The sequence below is a fragment of the Apodemus sylvaticus genome, chromosome 1, assembly GCF_947179515.1.
Source record: "Apodemus sylvaticus chromosome 1, mApoSyl1.1, whole genome shotgun sequence".
Lineage (NCBI taxonomy): Eukaryota > Metazoa > Chordata > Mammalia > Rodentia > Muridae > Apodemus > Apodemus sylvaticus.
The window spans coordinates 96,573,487-96,586,052 of record NC_067472.1 but is presented as its reverse complement, the minus strand read 5'-3'; the positions used below and the strand labels follow the sequence as shown (position 1 = coordinate 96,586,052).

The window sequence follows — 12,566 nt, the reverse complement described above, 5'->3', positions numbered from 1 at the left end:
TCCTCCATACTACACGTAAGAACACAGCTGCGTACCTCACCCCTACCCTGCCCCATCCTGCTTGGTTTTCCCACCATTTAAGCACCAGCAAGTCCTGGGCTTCCTGATGAATTCCGGGCACTGGTAATGTCTGCTTTGGGTCACCTTCTCATGTGTTCACCATGGGGGAGCACCAGCAATTCAGAACAGCGTCCCTCCTTCCTGCCTGGATGCGCTCTATCCCATGCTCCCACTCCCTAGACCACAGACCAGGGTTTTGTGCCGAAAGGTCTCTGTCTCACTTCCTGTCATAGGTCAGACACTGGATTCAAAGCTCTTGTCATCTGACAGCCCTTGAACTCTTGGCTTTCTCTTCCTTCCCACAGGTACTAACTTCATTCGCCTTCTCTCCTCAGTACTGTTCCGGCCTTTTGTACCACTGATCTCTAGTAAAGTGACCTTTCAAATATCCCTTCTAGCTGAAAATCCTTCAGTCAATACACCAGCCCCAGCACTGAACCCCAAATCCAAGCATAATAGGCAAGGCCTTCCAGCCACTCCCCTCTCAAGAGCATCTCCTGCTCCTGCTGAGCCCAGCATCCAAAACCCCTAAGGGAGCCCTGGCTTCCTCTCAGCTTTCCCCTTCCAAAGCTGCCATTTCTTTCCACTGTAACCTTTCTCCCTCAACTACCCCAACTTCCTCACATCCTAGTGTAAATAAACTCCCAGGAGGTGTCCTGTGAGCAGCCCCTCTCTTCCTGAAGTAAATGCTCCAGTCCGGTGCACTTCAATGACTGCTGTGGTCTGCCATCATAATTTACTGTCGGTGGCGGTTCATCTGTCACCAGACAGCAACTCCACAGTGAAATGGACCACCTTACACACCAGTATGTGCTAAACACCTACATTTGAAATTCTAGTCCATAGCTCTTGTGTACATCTGTGTGAGTGTGCATAAAATTTGTTATCATCGAATGAATAAACAAATGGATGGGGTTAGATGGCTACTAACTACTAAGACCTACAAAGGGGCTATTTGCAGCACATGTAGACCAAACCAATTTCAACAGAGTAGGTAAAACAGGACAGCCACAGACAAAAGGTCATCAGAGGTCTTGCCAGTCTTTGAGAGTCACTAGAAGCTTCCAGTCGACATTCATTTCTACCATTGCTTCCTTCCCTAGACTCCCTTCTTGAGCACAGTGAAGCTGACTGATAAAGCACAGTACACCTGAGAAGATGGGGGTTGGGCATGGAGTAACTAGCAGAAGTAGGCTGCAAGCCAGAGGGATGCTAAGAGGCAACGGGCAAGCTTGGAGTTGTACAGACTAGCCAGCAGGCCTTGAGAGCTAGACTCGGGGGAGGACCAGGAAGACTGAGGGCACTGGCCCCAGGAAGGCAATAAAAGAAACAGGGCTATGGGACCCAGGCTAGGGTGGAGGCCATGCCACAGTGCTAACAACAGTCCAGCTAGAAGGCTAGGAGGAGACAGAGTGCAGAGGGGATAAAAGACAGAAAGACAGCGCAGAGTTGTCGGGGGCTGGCTTACTGCCACGGCCAGTGAGTGCTTGCAAATGTGAGGGCGGCTAGGCAGGAGGCCTTGAAGGCTCATCTCCAAGTGATCTCCATGTCTGTTGATGCTCAGCTGCCTCCACAAGGAGATCTCCACCGACCATGCTCCATGAACTGGTTAGCACCAGTTCCACTGCTTCTAACTCTAAGGCTGACAACTTAGGGTAGTGGGGAGCCACATAAAATAACTTCCCTCACTTATACTGCAGGAAGGATAAAGGCTGCACCTCGGGTTCTTAAGTAAAGCTTAGCTCTTCCGACAGCCATGACAGCCATGGAGGCTGAAGGCTTCAGTTCCCCTAGCTACTCCGTGGTGAATGCTCACCTCAGACAGCCCTTAGGAAGGCAAAGTCAGATCGTAAAGGTCCACACACCGTTCTGAGCATAGAATCAATTGACTCCTTCCCCTTCCACTCTACGTGAAGCCCAGCAAGCTCACATGGGAGTGTAAGTGGAAACGGGGAAAGGCCTTCATTGCTGACTTAGGGCAAAGGCTCAAGTCAGGGCTGGGTGGCATCCAGGATGGAACAGGAACACACCTCCCTGCATCCCGTCACCCTTATCTAGGTGGCTGGTGTCACGGCTGACAGCAAGTCCCACTTTAGGCTGAGTTAGTACCTTTCTCACCACATTTGGAGAAGAGTGCTGGGAGGTGCTGTCCACTGGAGGGACACTGTGAGGAGTTTCTTCCCCAGGTGTCTGGGGTAAGGGAGCAGCAGGATTCTTGTCGACAGGTAGAGCTGACTTTGGGCCCTCAGATGCTGGTGGCTCCTCTGTAACCTAGAAAGGAAATAACAACCTTGGATGGGTTTCCCCAGAGAGAGAATACCAGTGGGGAAGGGGAGGCTAATGGGCCCTGCCCCCCTTATAGCAGTTTACACACCATGAATGGCTTAAAGTTCATCAAAAAGAAAAAGTCTGGGTTGGAGAAATGGCACCATCAGTAAAGTACCTGGAACACAAGCAGAAGGCCTGAGTTCAGATCCCAGAACCCACATAAAACTTGAGGATGAACCCCAGAGCTGAGCTAGTGGGTGGAGAAAGGCTCAGAGGCCAGCCAGCCTAGCCAGTCTGTGGTGGTGCATGGCTTTAGTTCCTGCAGAGGCAGGCAGATCGCTTGAGTTTCAGGCCAGCCTGCTCTGCCAAGTAAGTTCAAGGACAGCCAGGGCTACACAAAGAAACCATTTCTCTGGCTAGAGGTGGGGGGGGGGGGCACGGAGCGGGGAAGAGAGACAGACAGACCGACAGACAGACAGATAAACACATACAGAGAGACACACAACCTAATAGTGGCTCACAACCTATAATGGGATTCGATGCCCTCTTCTGGTGTGTCTGAAGACAGTGACACTGTACTCACATATATAAAATAAAACTTAAAAAAAAAAAAAAACCTAAAGCAGAGTCAACCTCTGGCCTATATGTACACATGCACAGAAATGTGTGTGCACCCTCATGTACACACCCCCAGACATCCATACACACACTCGCACACATCTTATCTAAACTCTTACCAAAGTTGTGTCCTAATGCGATAGTCTTAGAATTTTGAGCTAACTTTGTGATATTCACTTTAACAATTATAACACGTGTTTCTGGTTGGTGGGCTAGCTGGTTGGTTAGTTGGTTAGCTGGTTGGGTTAGTTTGCTTTGGATCTGGGTTTATTTCATTGTCTGTCATTACAGTGCTAGGATTCAAGCCCAGGGTCTCGTGAATGAGAGCAAGCACTCCACAACCTACCACTGAGATAAACTGTCAAGTCTGTCACATGGTTTGTACTTAAGTTAGCCTTATCTGTGAAGCATGAATATGTAGCTTCATGTTTTATAATAAAGATAAAATGAAAGTCTCTGGAGCCTCCCTGAAGATGTGTAAGCATAGAGTTAAAGGAGACAGCACTGTGGGAAATGTGGCAAGGGATGGGGAAACAGGCAGGGTCAGGAAATCTAGAAAAAAATCAGTAACTAAGAATTCAGACGTGGAATGGCAAAGACCGCACAGCTATAAACATGCTCAATCATCTTAAGTAAGAAAACAGAGGATCAGCGTTCGATACTCCAATATTCCCTAAAAAGAGATTGGAGCCTCCTCTGTGGCATCAAAGGCAAACTGGCAGACCCAGAGGCCAGGCCTAGTGCCTCTTCTCAACACTGTACGGTCTCTGGGCACACCACTGGCCCTCAGCAACCCCACACCACATCTACAAGCTGCCGGTGGCACCACCCACAGCACACAGCTGCTGATGTGATATTCTTCATGTTACAAAAGACAGACCTAGCTTTGCAGATATAAAATAAAGCCCAAACTGTCCTCAGAATGTTGTAAAAGTGCCACCCACTGAGGTCTGATGCCACCCTCGCCCTGTTCCCTGAGCTCTCCTGCTTCCCACTAAGCATGCGAAAGTTCCCAGCAAGGGAGTTTTAAAAGCTGCACATGCAGGAGAGATCCCTGCCCTTTATCCTGGCTCTGGCAGGGGTCCAGCACCACTCTGACAGTACCGGCTGTTGGGCTTGGGTAACATTGTTGCATTCCATGGATACATGATAATCTGAGTTCAAGTCTCCAGAACCCACATACGAAAAAGTCAAGAAAGGTCAGTGGGTGCGGATAATCCCAGGGCTGGGAATGTGAAGACAGATGGGTCCCCGGGCTTGCTGGCCAACCAGTTGAGCCAAACTGGCAAGCTCCAGGTTCAGTAAGATGCTATTTTAATAACAACAAACAACAACAACAATAATAATAATAGGTGAAAAGCAATAGAGGAAGATGCCCAATATTAAACCCTAGCTTTTACATAAACTGACTCACTTTGCTCTTTCCTCCCCCATCTGCCCCTCCTCCTTCCCTCTCCTCTCCCCCCTCTTTCCCTTCTCCTTTCTCCCTCTCCTCCTCTCCTTCCCTCTTCTCCTCCCCCTCTTTCCTTCTTACCTTTCTCTCTTTTTCTCTCTCTTTCTCTCCCCACCCCAACAAGTATCTGTTTTGTTTTTAATGGTACTATCTATGGACAAAATTCCCAATGTCATCCTAGGGGGTAGGCCTAAGACAGGCCAGTGTAAAGAATACTGAGCCCAGACCTCTATAGAGACCACGCACTATGTCTGCCACAGCTTTGCTGAGCAGAGTGTGTCAGGTAGCTTTCAGATGTGAGGGCTAAACTGAAGACCACTCTTTGATGAAGGAACTTGGATGCTGTATGCCATGGGAAGTCCTGGGGTGACAGCTCACCTGCAAGGTATCCTCCTGGCTCTGGGACTGCACAGGTGCTGGCTGCCTCACGATGTAGTTGATCTGCCCCACGATGGTTTGCTGAAGATGCTGAGGAGACTTGGTCTGACTCAACTGCAGGCTAGGCTGCTGGGCCTGCAGGAGAAGTTCCAAGTCCTTCTGCATCTCCTCCAACTCAAACTTGTGGTGCATAATGTCCACATTCTGGGAACAGGCAGGCCCAGGAGGGCTCTCCTGCTGACTGGAAGCCAGGTGCTGGGACTGAGGCAAGGGTGGAGGTGCATGCTGGGAGGGTGGAGGGGGTGGGGGAGGTGGGAGTGGTGGCTGCTGCTGAAAGTGGCTGAGCTTTAGCTTCTGATGGTGGCCCAGCTGAACTTGGATGGAGGGCGTCTGGATGGTGGGCTGGGCGTGAGCTCCTGGCTGCACATCTTGCGGAGGCACGATGCACACGGGCTGGGAAACCAGCTGCTGTCCGGGCCGCTGGGATGTACTCTCCTGCTCTGCAGGAGGTTGTGGTTCCAACCAGGGCTGCAGCAGTTTTGGTGGATGAGGACTGCAGGCCAGCTCTTTCTCCCTGGGCAGCAGGGTGGGACACTGCAGCGACCCCAGCTGGTGGGGCACCATTTCAGAAGGCTGCCGGAAACTGTGAGCTGGGTGGATGCTGGGTGGGGGGACCTGGCCTTTGAGGGAAGGCGAGACTGGGGAGCAGTGGGAGCAGCAGACAGATGAGGAGCACAGTGCTGGAGACTGGAACTTGTGCGAGGGGTGGCTGAGCGCCTCCTGCTGAGCCATGGGGGCCTGGTGGCTCTGATAAAAGGATGGCTGCCCCTGTAAACTTCCATAAGAAGCAGCCGCAGCATCTGCCCGGGCCAGCTGTCCGCCTTCAGTGGTTATGCAGCCTGGGGGGTGAGAGCAGAATTCCCAAAAGTAAGGCACAACTGCCCCCCTTTGGTATGTTCTACTCCCCCTGGTCTCCAAGGCTCCATGTCAGCTCCAGGGATGCTTGCAGGAGGCTGCTTTAGGGTACCACAGGTATTTGAGGAATTGGGTCAGCTTTTACTAAATGATCAGCCTTCCTACCCCACTGGGAAATCCACTTGCTCTTTAGGCTAACAGCCCAATGGGACTCACTAAAAGAATCCACGTGGGGTTGGGGAGGAAGTATATTGGAAAACAGCAAAGAGTAGACAGAGAACCTCTAGGCACACATCTGGGAAACTGTTGGGCAGCGTAATACAAGATTCCATGCCAGGTTGGTGGCAGACACCAGCACTGCCCTTGGGGTTTCTGAGCCTGTGTGAGAACATCAAGTCTAGTGTTCTGTCTACTGTGCCTTCATCCCTTTGTTTTGATGAAGTTTGCTGAGAAAAGACAGAGGACCTGTCTGATTTTTCTTTGGTCCTTTAGTGCTCAGCACCAGACCTTACCTAGGACAAATGCCAAATTAAATCAAGTGGGAGAAGGCAACAAAAAACTAAGTTCTGGGGCTGGAAATATAATTCATTTGCTGGAGTGCTGGCACCAGCATGTGCAAAGACCTGGGTTCGATCCCCAGAGCCATAAGCTGGGTGTGGTGGTGCACACCTGTAACCCTGGCACTCAAGAGAGGAGGTGGAGCCAAGAGAGCTAGAAGTTCAGCGCCACCCTCGTCAGCCTAAGCTACATGAGACCTGTCCAGACAAACAAACAAACAAAAGCAAATCTAGCATTCAGCCCCAAATCAAAGTGGCAGTCGGTGGTTACTTTAAGAAGCCATTAGGCTGTAAACACAAGCACATCTTCATATTGTCTACGTCCTGCCTAGAGACTGACTGACAGGAATTGCAACAGAGAAGAAAAATATACAAGACCATTAATCTTCTGTTTGCACATCAACCCCAAAGGAGGAGTGTGTAGCTTGTACCACATGCATATGCCCCGTGTCAGCACAGAGACGTGTTCACCTGAACTGCCATACAGCATTCAGAAGAAGCCTCGCTGTCTTGCCCCACCCCCACCCCACCAGCAATAAAACTGCCAAGATAAAAGGAGCGACATTCATGCAGAACAAGAAGCTAATATCTCAGGTCACCACCACGATGCCATTATTTACCTACCCCCACCCACACTTCTACTGAAGAAAAGGCTTGACTGGCTCCACCATCAGTGGCAGTCTGAGAGCATTTTCTCCTAGGCATGCGCTGACCCACCTAGAAACCACAGCAGATAGCCTATGCCTATTCTTAGCTGATGGGCCAAAGGCCACGGCTCACCAAGGGAAGCCAGCTGCTTGGTCCAGAAGTTGGGCTCCCAGGTGAATCTGATACTCCAAGGAGAGCCAGGATCTGTGTTACAACTCGTCTCCAGCAACCGCTGCATCTGAAACACAATCTGCCAAGGTCGCTGATTTAGACGCCGGTGCCTGCGTGACAAGTCCTCCTCTCTCCTGCTTTGAACAGGTTACAGGGCCCCAGGTCATGTCCCCCTGGCCTCTAGGCATCCTCCAGAGTCTCAGTTCCATGTCCCAGGACCTTCCAGTCTTCCCAGACAGTGCTCTCCCCTTCCCAAAGCTCTGGAACCCCTGTACTCGCAACCCTTCCGGCCTCAGGTGATTTACACTTGCCGGCAGCTCCGTTCATCCCACGTCACTGACTTTCAGAGCTGTGCAGACCCTCTCCGAGCTGGCCTTGCTCTGCTTCTGCCAGCGTGTGAAGCATCTCCGTCCCACCCGGCTGCCGTCTCCCTCTGCCCTGGCTCTTGCCTACTGGCCTTCCGTACTCTCTCATTACTTAGGGCTTCGGCAAGCATCCAATCACATCCTGCCACCATCTGCATCTAGATATGACTCAATCGACATCTTGACCTCTTCCATCTTTGATGGTTTTTAAAGTTTGTTTTCTTTTTGAGGCAGGGTCTCACATATTCCAGGCCTTCTTCAAATCTATTATGTCTCCACAGGAAGACCTTGGACTTCTCATCTGCTGCACCTGCCACCGCCTCTGGTTTACGGTTGTGCCAGGTATCAGACCTAGAGCTTTGGACATTCTAGGCAAATACTCAACAGTTAGCTCTATTCCCCATTCCTATTCTTGATTTCTTTTGTTTCTGAGATTATATTTTAATTACAAAATGTATCCCTTTCCTTTCCTCCCTCCAAATCCTCCATATACCCCTCCCTGCTCTCCTTAAAATTTACAGCTTCTTTTTTTGTTTTGTTTTTATTTTGTTTTTTTGTTTTGTTTTGTTTTCTCTGGGTTTTGAAACAGGGTCTCTCTGTATAGCATTGGCTGTCCTGGAACTTGCTCTATAGACCAGGCTGGCCTCGAACTCACAGAGATCAGCCTGCCTCTGCCTCCAAAGTGTGCTGGGTTAAAGGCATGCATCACCACCACTCACCACAGCTTCTTTATTCATCATTGTTATGGCATGCATATATGTATCTGCATATACAGATATATTCCATAATGCAACCTGTTGAGTCCATATGAAGTTACTTCTAACATTCTTGATTTCTCTAATGTCAATCAACTTCCATCTGTTTCAGCTCAGTCCCTATACCTACACAGTCCCTATACCTACACAGTCCCTATACCTACTCATACATCACCTGAACTCATTCTCCCTATGAGGCCACAAACTCCTAAAAGCTACTTCCTGATTCTAGGGCACTCCTTCTCCCTTGAGACATGTTCGTCAATCTCGCTGATCTCTGCAAGTACCACTCCTCCAGTTCACCATCTTCCCAGCTCCCCATTATCTTCAGGCCCCATATGGATAGTGCCCTAAGTCTCTCCCCACCACCAATGCTGACCTCAGGTCAATCCAGGCATCCTAAGGCCTGTTATCTAAGATCAGATAAGTGAACATTAGTTTCTGGAGCTCCCTTGAAAGGTTCCCTCAGCCTCCCTCTTGGGTACTTCCTTCATCAGCTTCCTCTTCCATGCTCGGTCATCCACACCATTTCACCCGACTTCTAACCCACATATTATCTACCACCTGTGGCTCGCAGAGGAAAAAGGAGACCACAAAAATCGAGTGCTTCCAGGAACTGAGATGTAGCTCAGTTAGCAGTTTGCCTAGCATACAGAAAAACCTAGTCCAATACCCAGCATCACTTAAACCCAGCATGGTGGTGCATGCCCATAATACGATTCAGGAGAATCAAAAGTTCAAGTCATCCTGAGCTACAAAGCGAGTTAAAAGCCTGCCTGGACCCTGTTTTAGAAATGACAAAAATCCAAATGCTCCAAAGCACAGATCCCGCCACTTTATACATTGAACTACGTGCACTGCCCTTGTCTGAGGCCAACCAGACTCTGCCAGCTTTCCCAGAATGCACTCCACCCACCTCTCTGTTTTACTGTCAATCTCTCTCCCATATAGAAGTGCAAAAGTTTGCCAGATTTACAAAGCATTTCCCCCAGTTTTGCATCCTTCCCAGGTTACTTGTCTCCTTTCCCTTCCCTCTCGACCCCCACCTCCCATGCTCTGGCTCCTCTTCTGACTCCTGACTCTACTTTGCTGGACCTTTCTTATAAGATCACCAGGCAGGGCTGGAGAGATGGCTCATGGGTTAGGAGCACTGAATGCTCTTTCCAAAGACCAGGATTCAACTCCCAGCAGCTACAATGGCAGTTCACAACTGTCTGTCACCCTTACCCAGACATACATGCAGGCAAAACACCAATGCACATTTTTTTAAAAAAAATCACCAGGGACCTTGGGACTGCAGCTTTCGGGCAGCTCGACCCTGTCCATCCTGTCTCTCCTTGGTAGTATGGCCAGCACAGACTTCAGTTAGAACTCTTCTGGCATCTGTGCACTGTGCTTCCTTGCCTGCCTTCTACACTCCAGCTGTGCTCCTCCGCCTTCTCAGTCTGTAGACATGATGGCCCTAGTTTCAGATCTTCTCTCCCCGTCTCCATGATGCTGCCATGGTGACTGTCCCAGTAACTGCCACAACATCCTAATCTCCAGCCCCGATCTCCTTCTGACTTTCAGACCCCTCCATCAGACCAGCTCTCTCCACATCCCTTTTCAGATGCCTTTCAGGCAACTTAGAGTCAATACAACCCCCTCTCAAAACTCCTCCTCCCCAGCCTGGAGTGTGGCACTCAGGAAGAGACAGAAGGAGCTTGGGTTTGAGGACTACACAAGCTACCTAGCAAGACCCTGTCCAAAAACAAAACAAACACCTCCATCTCCAGGGCATCACCAACCTCCCAAGCCCAAGACTTCAAATCTTCAATACCTTCTCTTTTCTCATTCCTCAACTTAGACCTAGTAAACGTCTGTGAGATCTCTGCAGACTACCCAGAGAACTACAGGCCTTCCTTGCTGGGTTATCTGGAAGAAATCAGTATCACTTCTGCAGCTGGGTCCCTTGTACTATGGAACTTGGTAGAAAATGGCATTGTCTTACTAATCCAAAACCATGGCTGTGTGTGACAGATTGCTGGACCTACTCTCTTACTCCTCTTTCCTCCCAAAACCTTACACTTCCAAGGATGGCCCCTCCCACTATTCTGCTCTGTTTTCAGACAAGGTGGGGGGAGAGGCTCCTCTTACCAGTTCTTTGCTGAAAAGGAAAGGGACGCTGGTTTTGCTGCACACAGCCCAGTTGATGAAATTCTGCACATGCTCAAACTGACGGTTGAGAACCATGATGCTCTGCAGCTGCTGCTCCAGCTTCCGCTTTCTCTCATTAGTAATGCCCTGGTGCAGAGAAAAGACAGAGTTGCTGGGTTGTTCATGGACCTGCTTGGGAAGCCTACTGGCCACTGTGTATCAGTATGAACACTGATGGCACCAGACAAGAGAACTTCTGAAAACAGCCTGGAGCTGTTTGCTGATGGAGAAAGGGAAAAGAGATGGTGAGAGACTTTTACGAACAAATGTGGAATGGTGATAAGCAGAAAAATATGAATGAATGAATGAATGAATGAATGTCTACATCTCTTGCATGCAACCTTCTAAAGAAGGTGAATTAGTCTGTTTTAAGACTTCAAACTGGCATAGTTAAGATAGCAGCTACCTGAGAGAGACTGCATTGGTAAGAGGCTGAACTGGTTTTCCAGCCTCAACAAGTCACTCTCCCAAAATTAGACCTGAAAGTGTAAACTACAGTGTGCATCAGTGTTGCTACAAAGCCCTCATGTCTGCATGCTGGCCCTGACTTCTGGCCTGGCCCCGGGTGCTCACACGTACCTCAAGCTCCTCTATGAGTCCATTGGCCTGCTTGTTCAGCTCATTCATCAGGACCATCTTGGCCATTTTAATCTGTTTTTCCACCTTCCTGTGCTGATGCTTCACTTCAAAAATCCTGAAAACATAATGGGACAGAACACACGGATCCTGTTCCTGCTTGCTAAGAGACAGCAAGCACTTGGGGTACCTTGAGATCAGGGCCAAGCAGGCACCAAAGAAAAGGAGACCTTTCCTCAGCCCTATTTGGTGTCCCTCCCAGCCCCCTTGATCTAACTGGGCTTCCTCTGGGTAAACCTCAGGTCCACAGCCAGGCCCACCCAGCAGCTCACCAGCTAGCACAGTACTGCGGGATATATGTGTATGATTTCATATGACAGATTGTCCAAAAGGAAGATGCTCCAAGAAGTGGGAGAGAAAAGGCCCAAGACTGGGGTACAGAGGCTAGTGGCCTCTGAGAACTGGGGAAGATAGTAGGGAGCTGCGGGCAGTGATCAGTAACATATTTGGTGTTTCTTTTAGGGGCGATGAAAATGTTCAAAAGTACAGTTCTGAGAAGAAACGCTGAAACCAATGAATTATACATCTTTAAGGGCTTCGTTTATTATCTCACTAAAAATATTTAAAAGATAAAGGTTCTAGGCTTTGTGGTTACCACAGTCCTAGCTTCAAAACCAATGAGCCCTGTTAGCTCAGGTTAGTCACCCAACTCTCTGAGCCTCTGCCGCCTCACCCGTAAAATGGAAAGAAGCCTTGACTGAGAATTATAACAACCCGACCAAATAATGTACGCTTCCCAACCCAGTGGTTCCCAATTCCTACTCTTCCTAACACCAGTGATAGCACACAGTAATAATATAGCACATATTTATGTAGTGAAAAAGAATGGATAGATCATAACTTGTTGCTATCCCACAATAAATAGCATTTCCTTCTCCAGAGTATACGTACTGTGTGCTCTTGTTCTTGGTACCCATTTCTAGTTCATTCATAAAGCACAGAACTTTGGCCCATACTCACTCTGAACTAGCCTGGCCCCAGTCACTCACTGATCTCTCACAGGCATCACTGGCATTGAGACCTCTAAGTAACGGGATCCATGCACTTATCTGCCAGAGGTGCAGGAGCCTATTGTTTTCAGCACTGGCGAGATCTGCCCTGGGCTCTACCTGTCCTCGATTTGCTTTGCAGATGTCTGTAGGCTGGATTTCTTATGTGCCACCTGGGTAGTCACGCTTTCCAGAAGCATCCTCTGGTTTTGTAGAACTTCTTCAACGTGTCTGCATCTAAGAGAGGAGACAAAGCGAGAGATGAGGACTGATGGCCTTCCCCTGAGCGTCCAGCACACAGGAATCCCATGGTGCACACTCAGCCTCAGAGGCCAGGACCACACACTGAGCCAAAGGCACCAACGTCTCTCGGTCCATCAGGCTTTTTGGACTTTAGATAAGTCCCACAAGAAAAGAGAGACACCCCAGCCCAGGTGCTACAGGTTGGGTTAAGCAGATTGTTGTGTGTCTGGTTTGGTTTGTTTCTTGAGACTGAGTGTCACTATATAATCAGGTTATCCTCTGACTTGCCTGTAGCCTGGACTGTCTCCTGAACT

General features: G+C 49.3%; 1 protein-coding gene across 4 annotated transcripts in view; it reads right to left on the bottom strand.

The window, feature by feature from the left end:
- The window catches only part of Trim66 (tripartite motif containing 66), a 52,497-nt gene that overhangs the window by 16,694 nt on the left and 23,237 nt on the right, over positions 1 to 12,566 (bottom strand). For all 4 annotated transcript variants that reach the window (XM_052175288.1, XM_052175298.1, XM_052175307.1 and 1 more), the window contains 6 exons: positions 12,130 to 12,246; positions 10,964 to 11,078; positions 10,325 to 10,471; positions 7,030 to 7,147; positions 4,778 to 5,676; positions 2,170 to 2,331 (listed from right to left, as the gene is read on the bottom strand). In XM_052175288.1, coding sequence (XP_052031248.1) covers positions 2,170 to 2,331; positions 4,778 to 5,676; positions 7,030 to 7,147; positions 10,325 to 10,471; positions 10,964 to 11,078; positions 12,130 to 12,246 — 1,558 coding nt within the window. The remainder of the gene's footprint in view (positions 1 to 2,169; positions 2,332 to 4,777; positions 5,677 to 7,029; positions 7,148 to 10,324; positions 10,472 to 10,963; positions 11,079 to 12,129; positions 12,247 to 12,566) is intronic.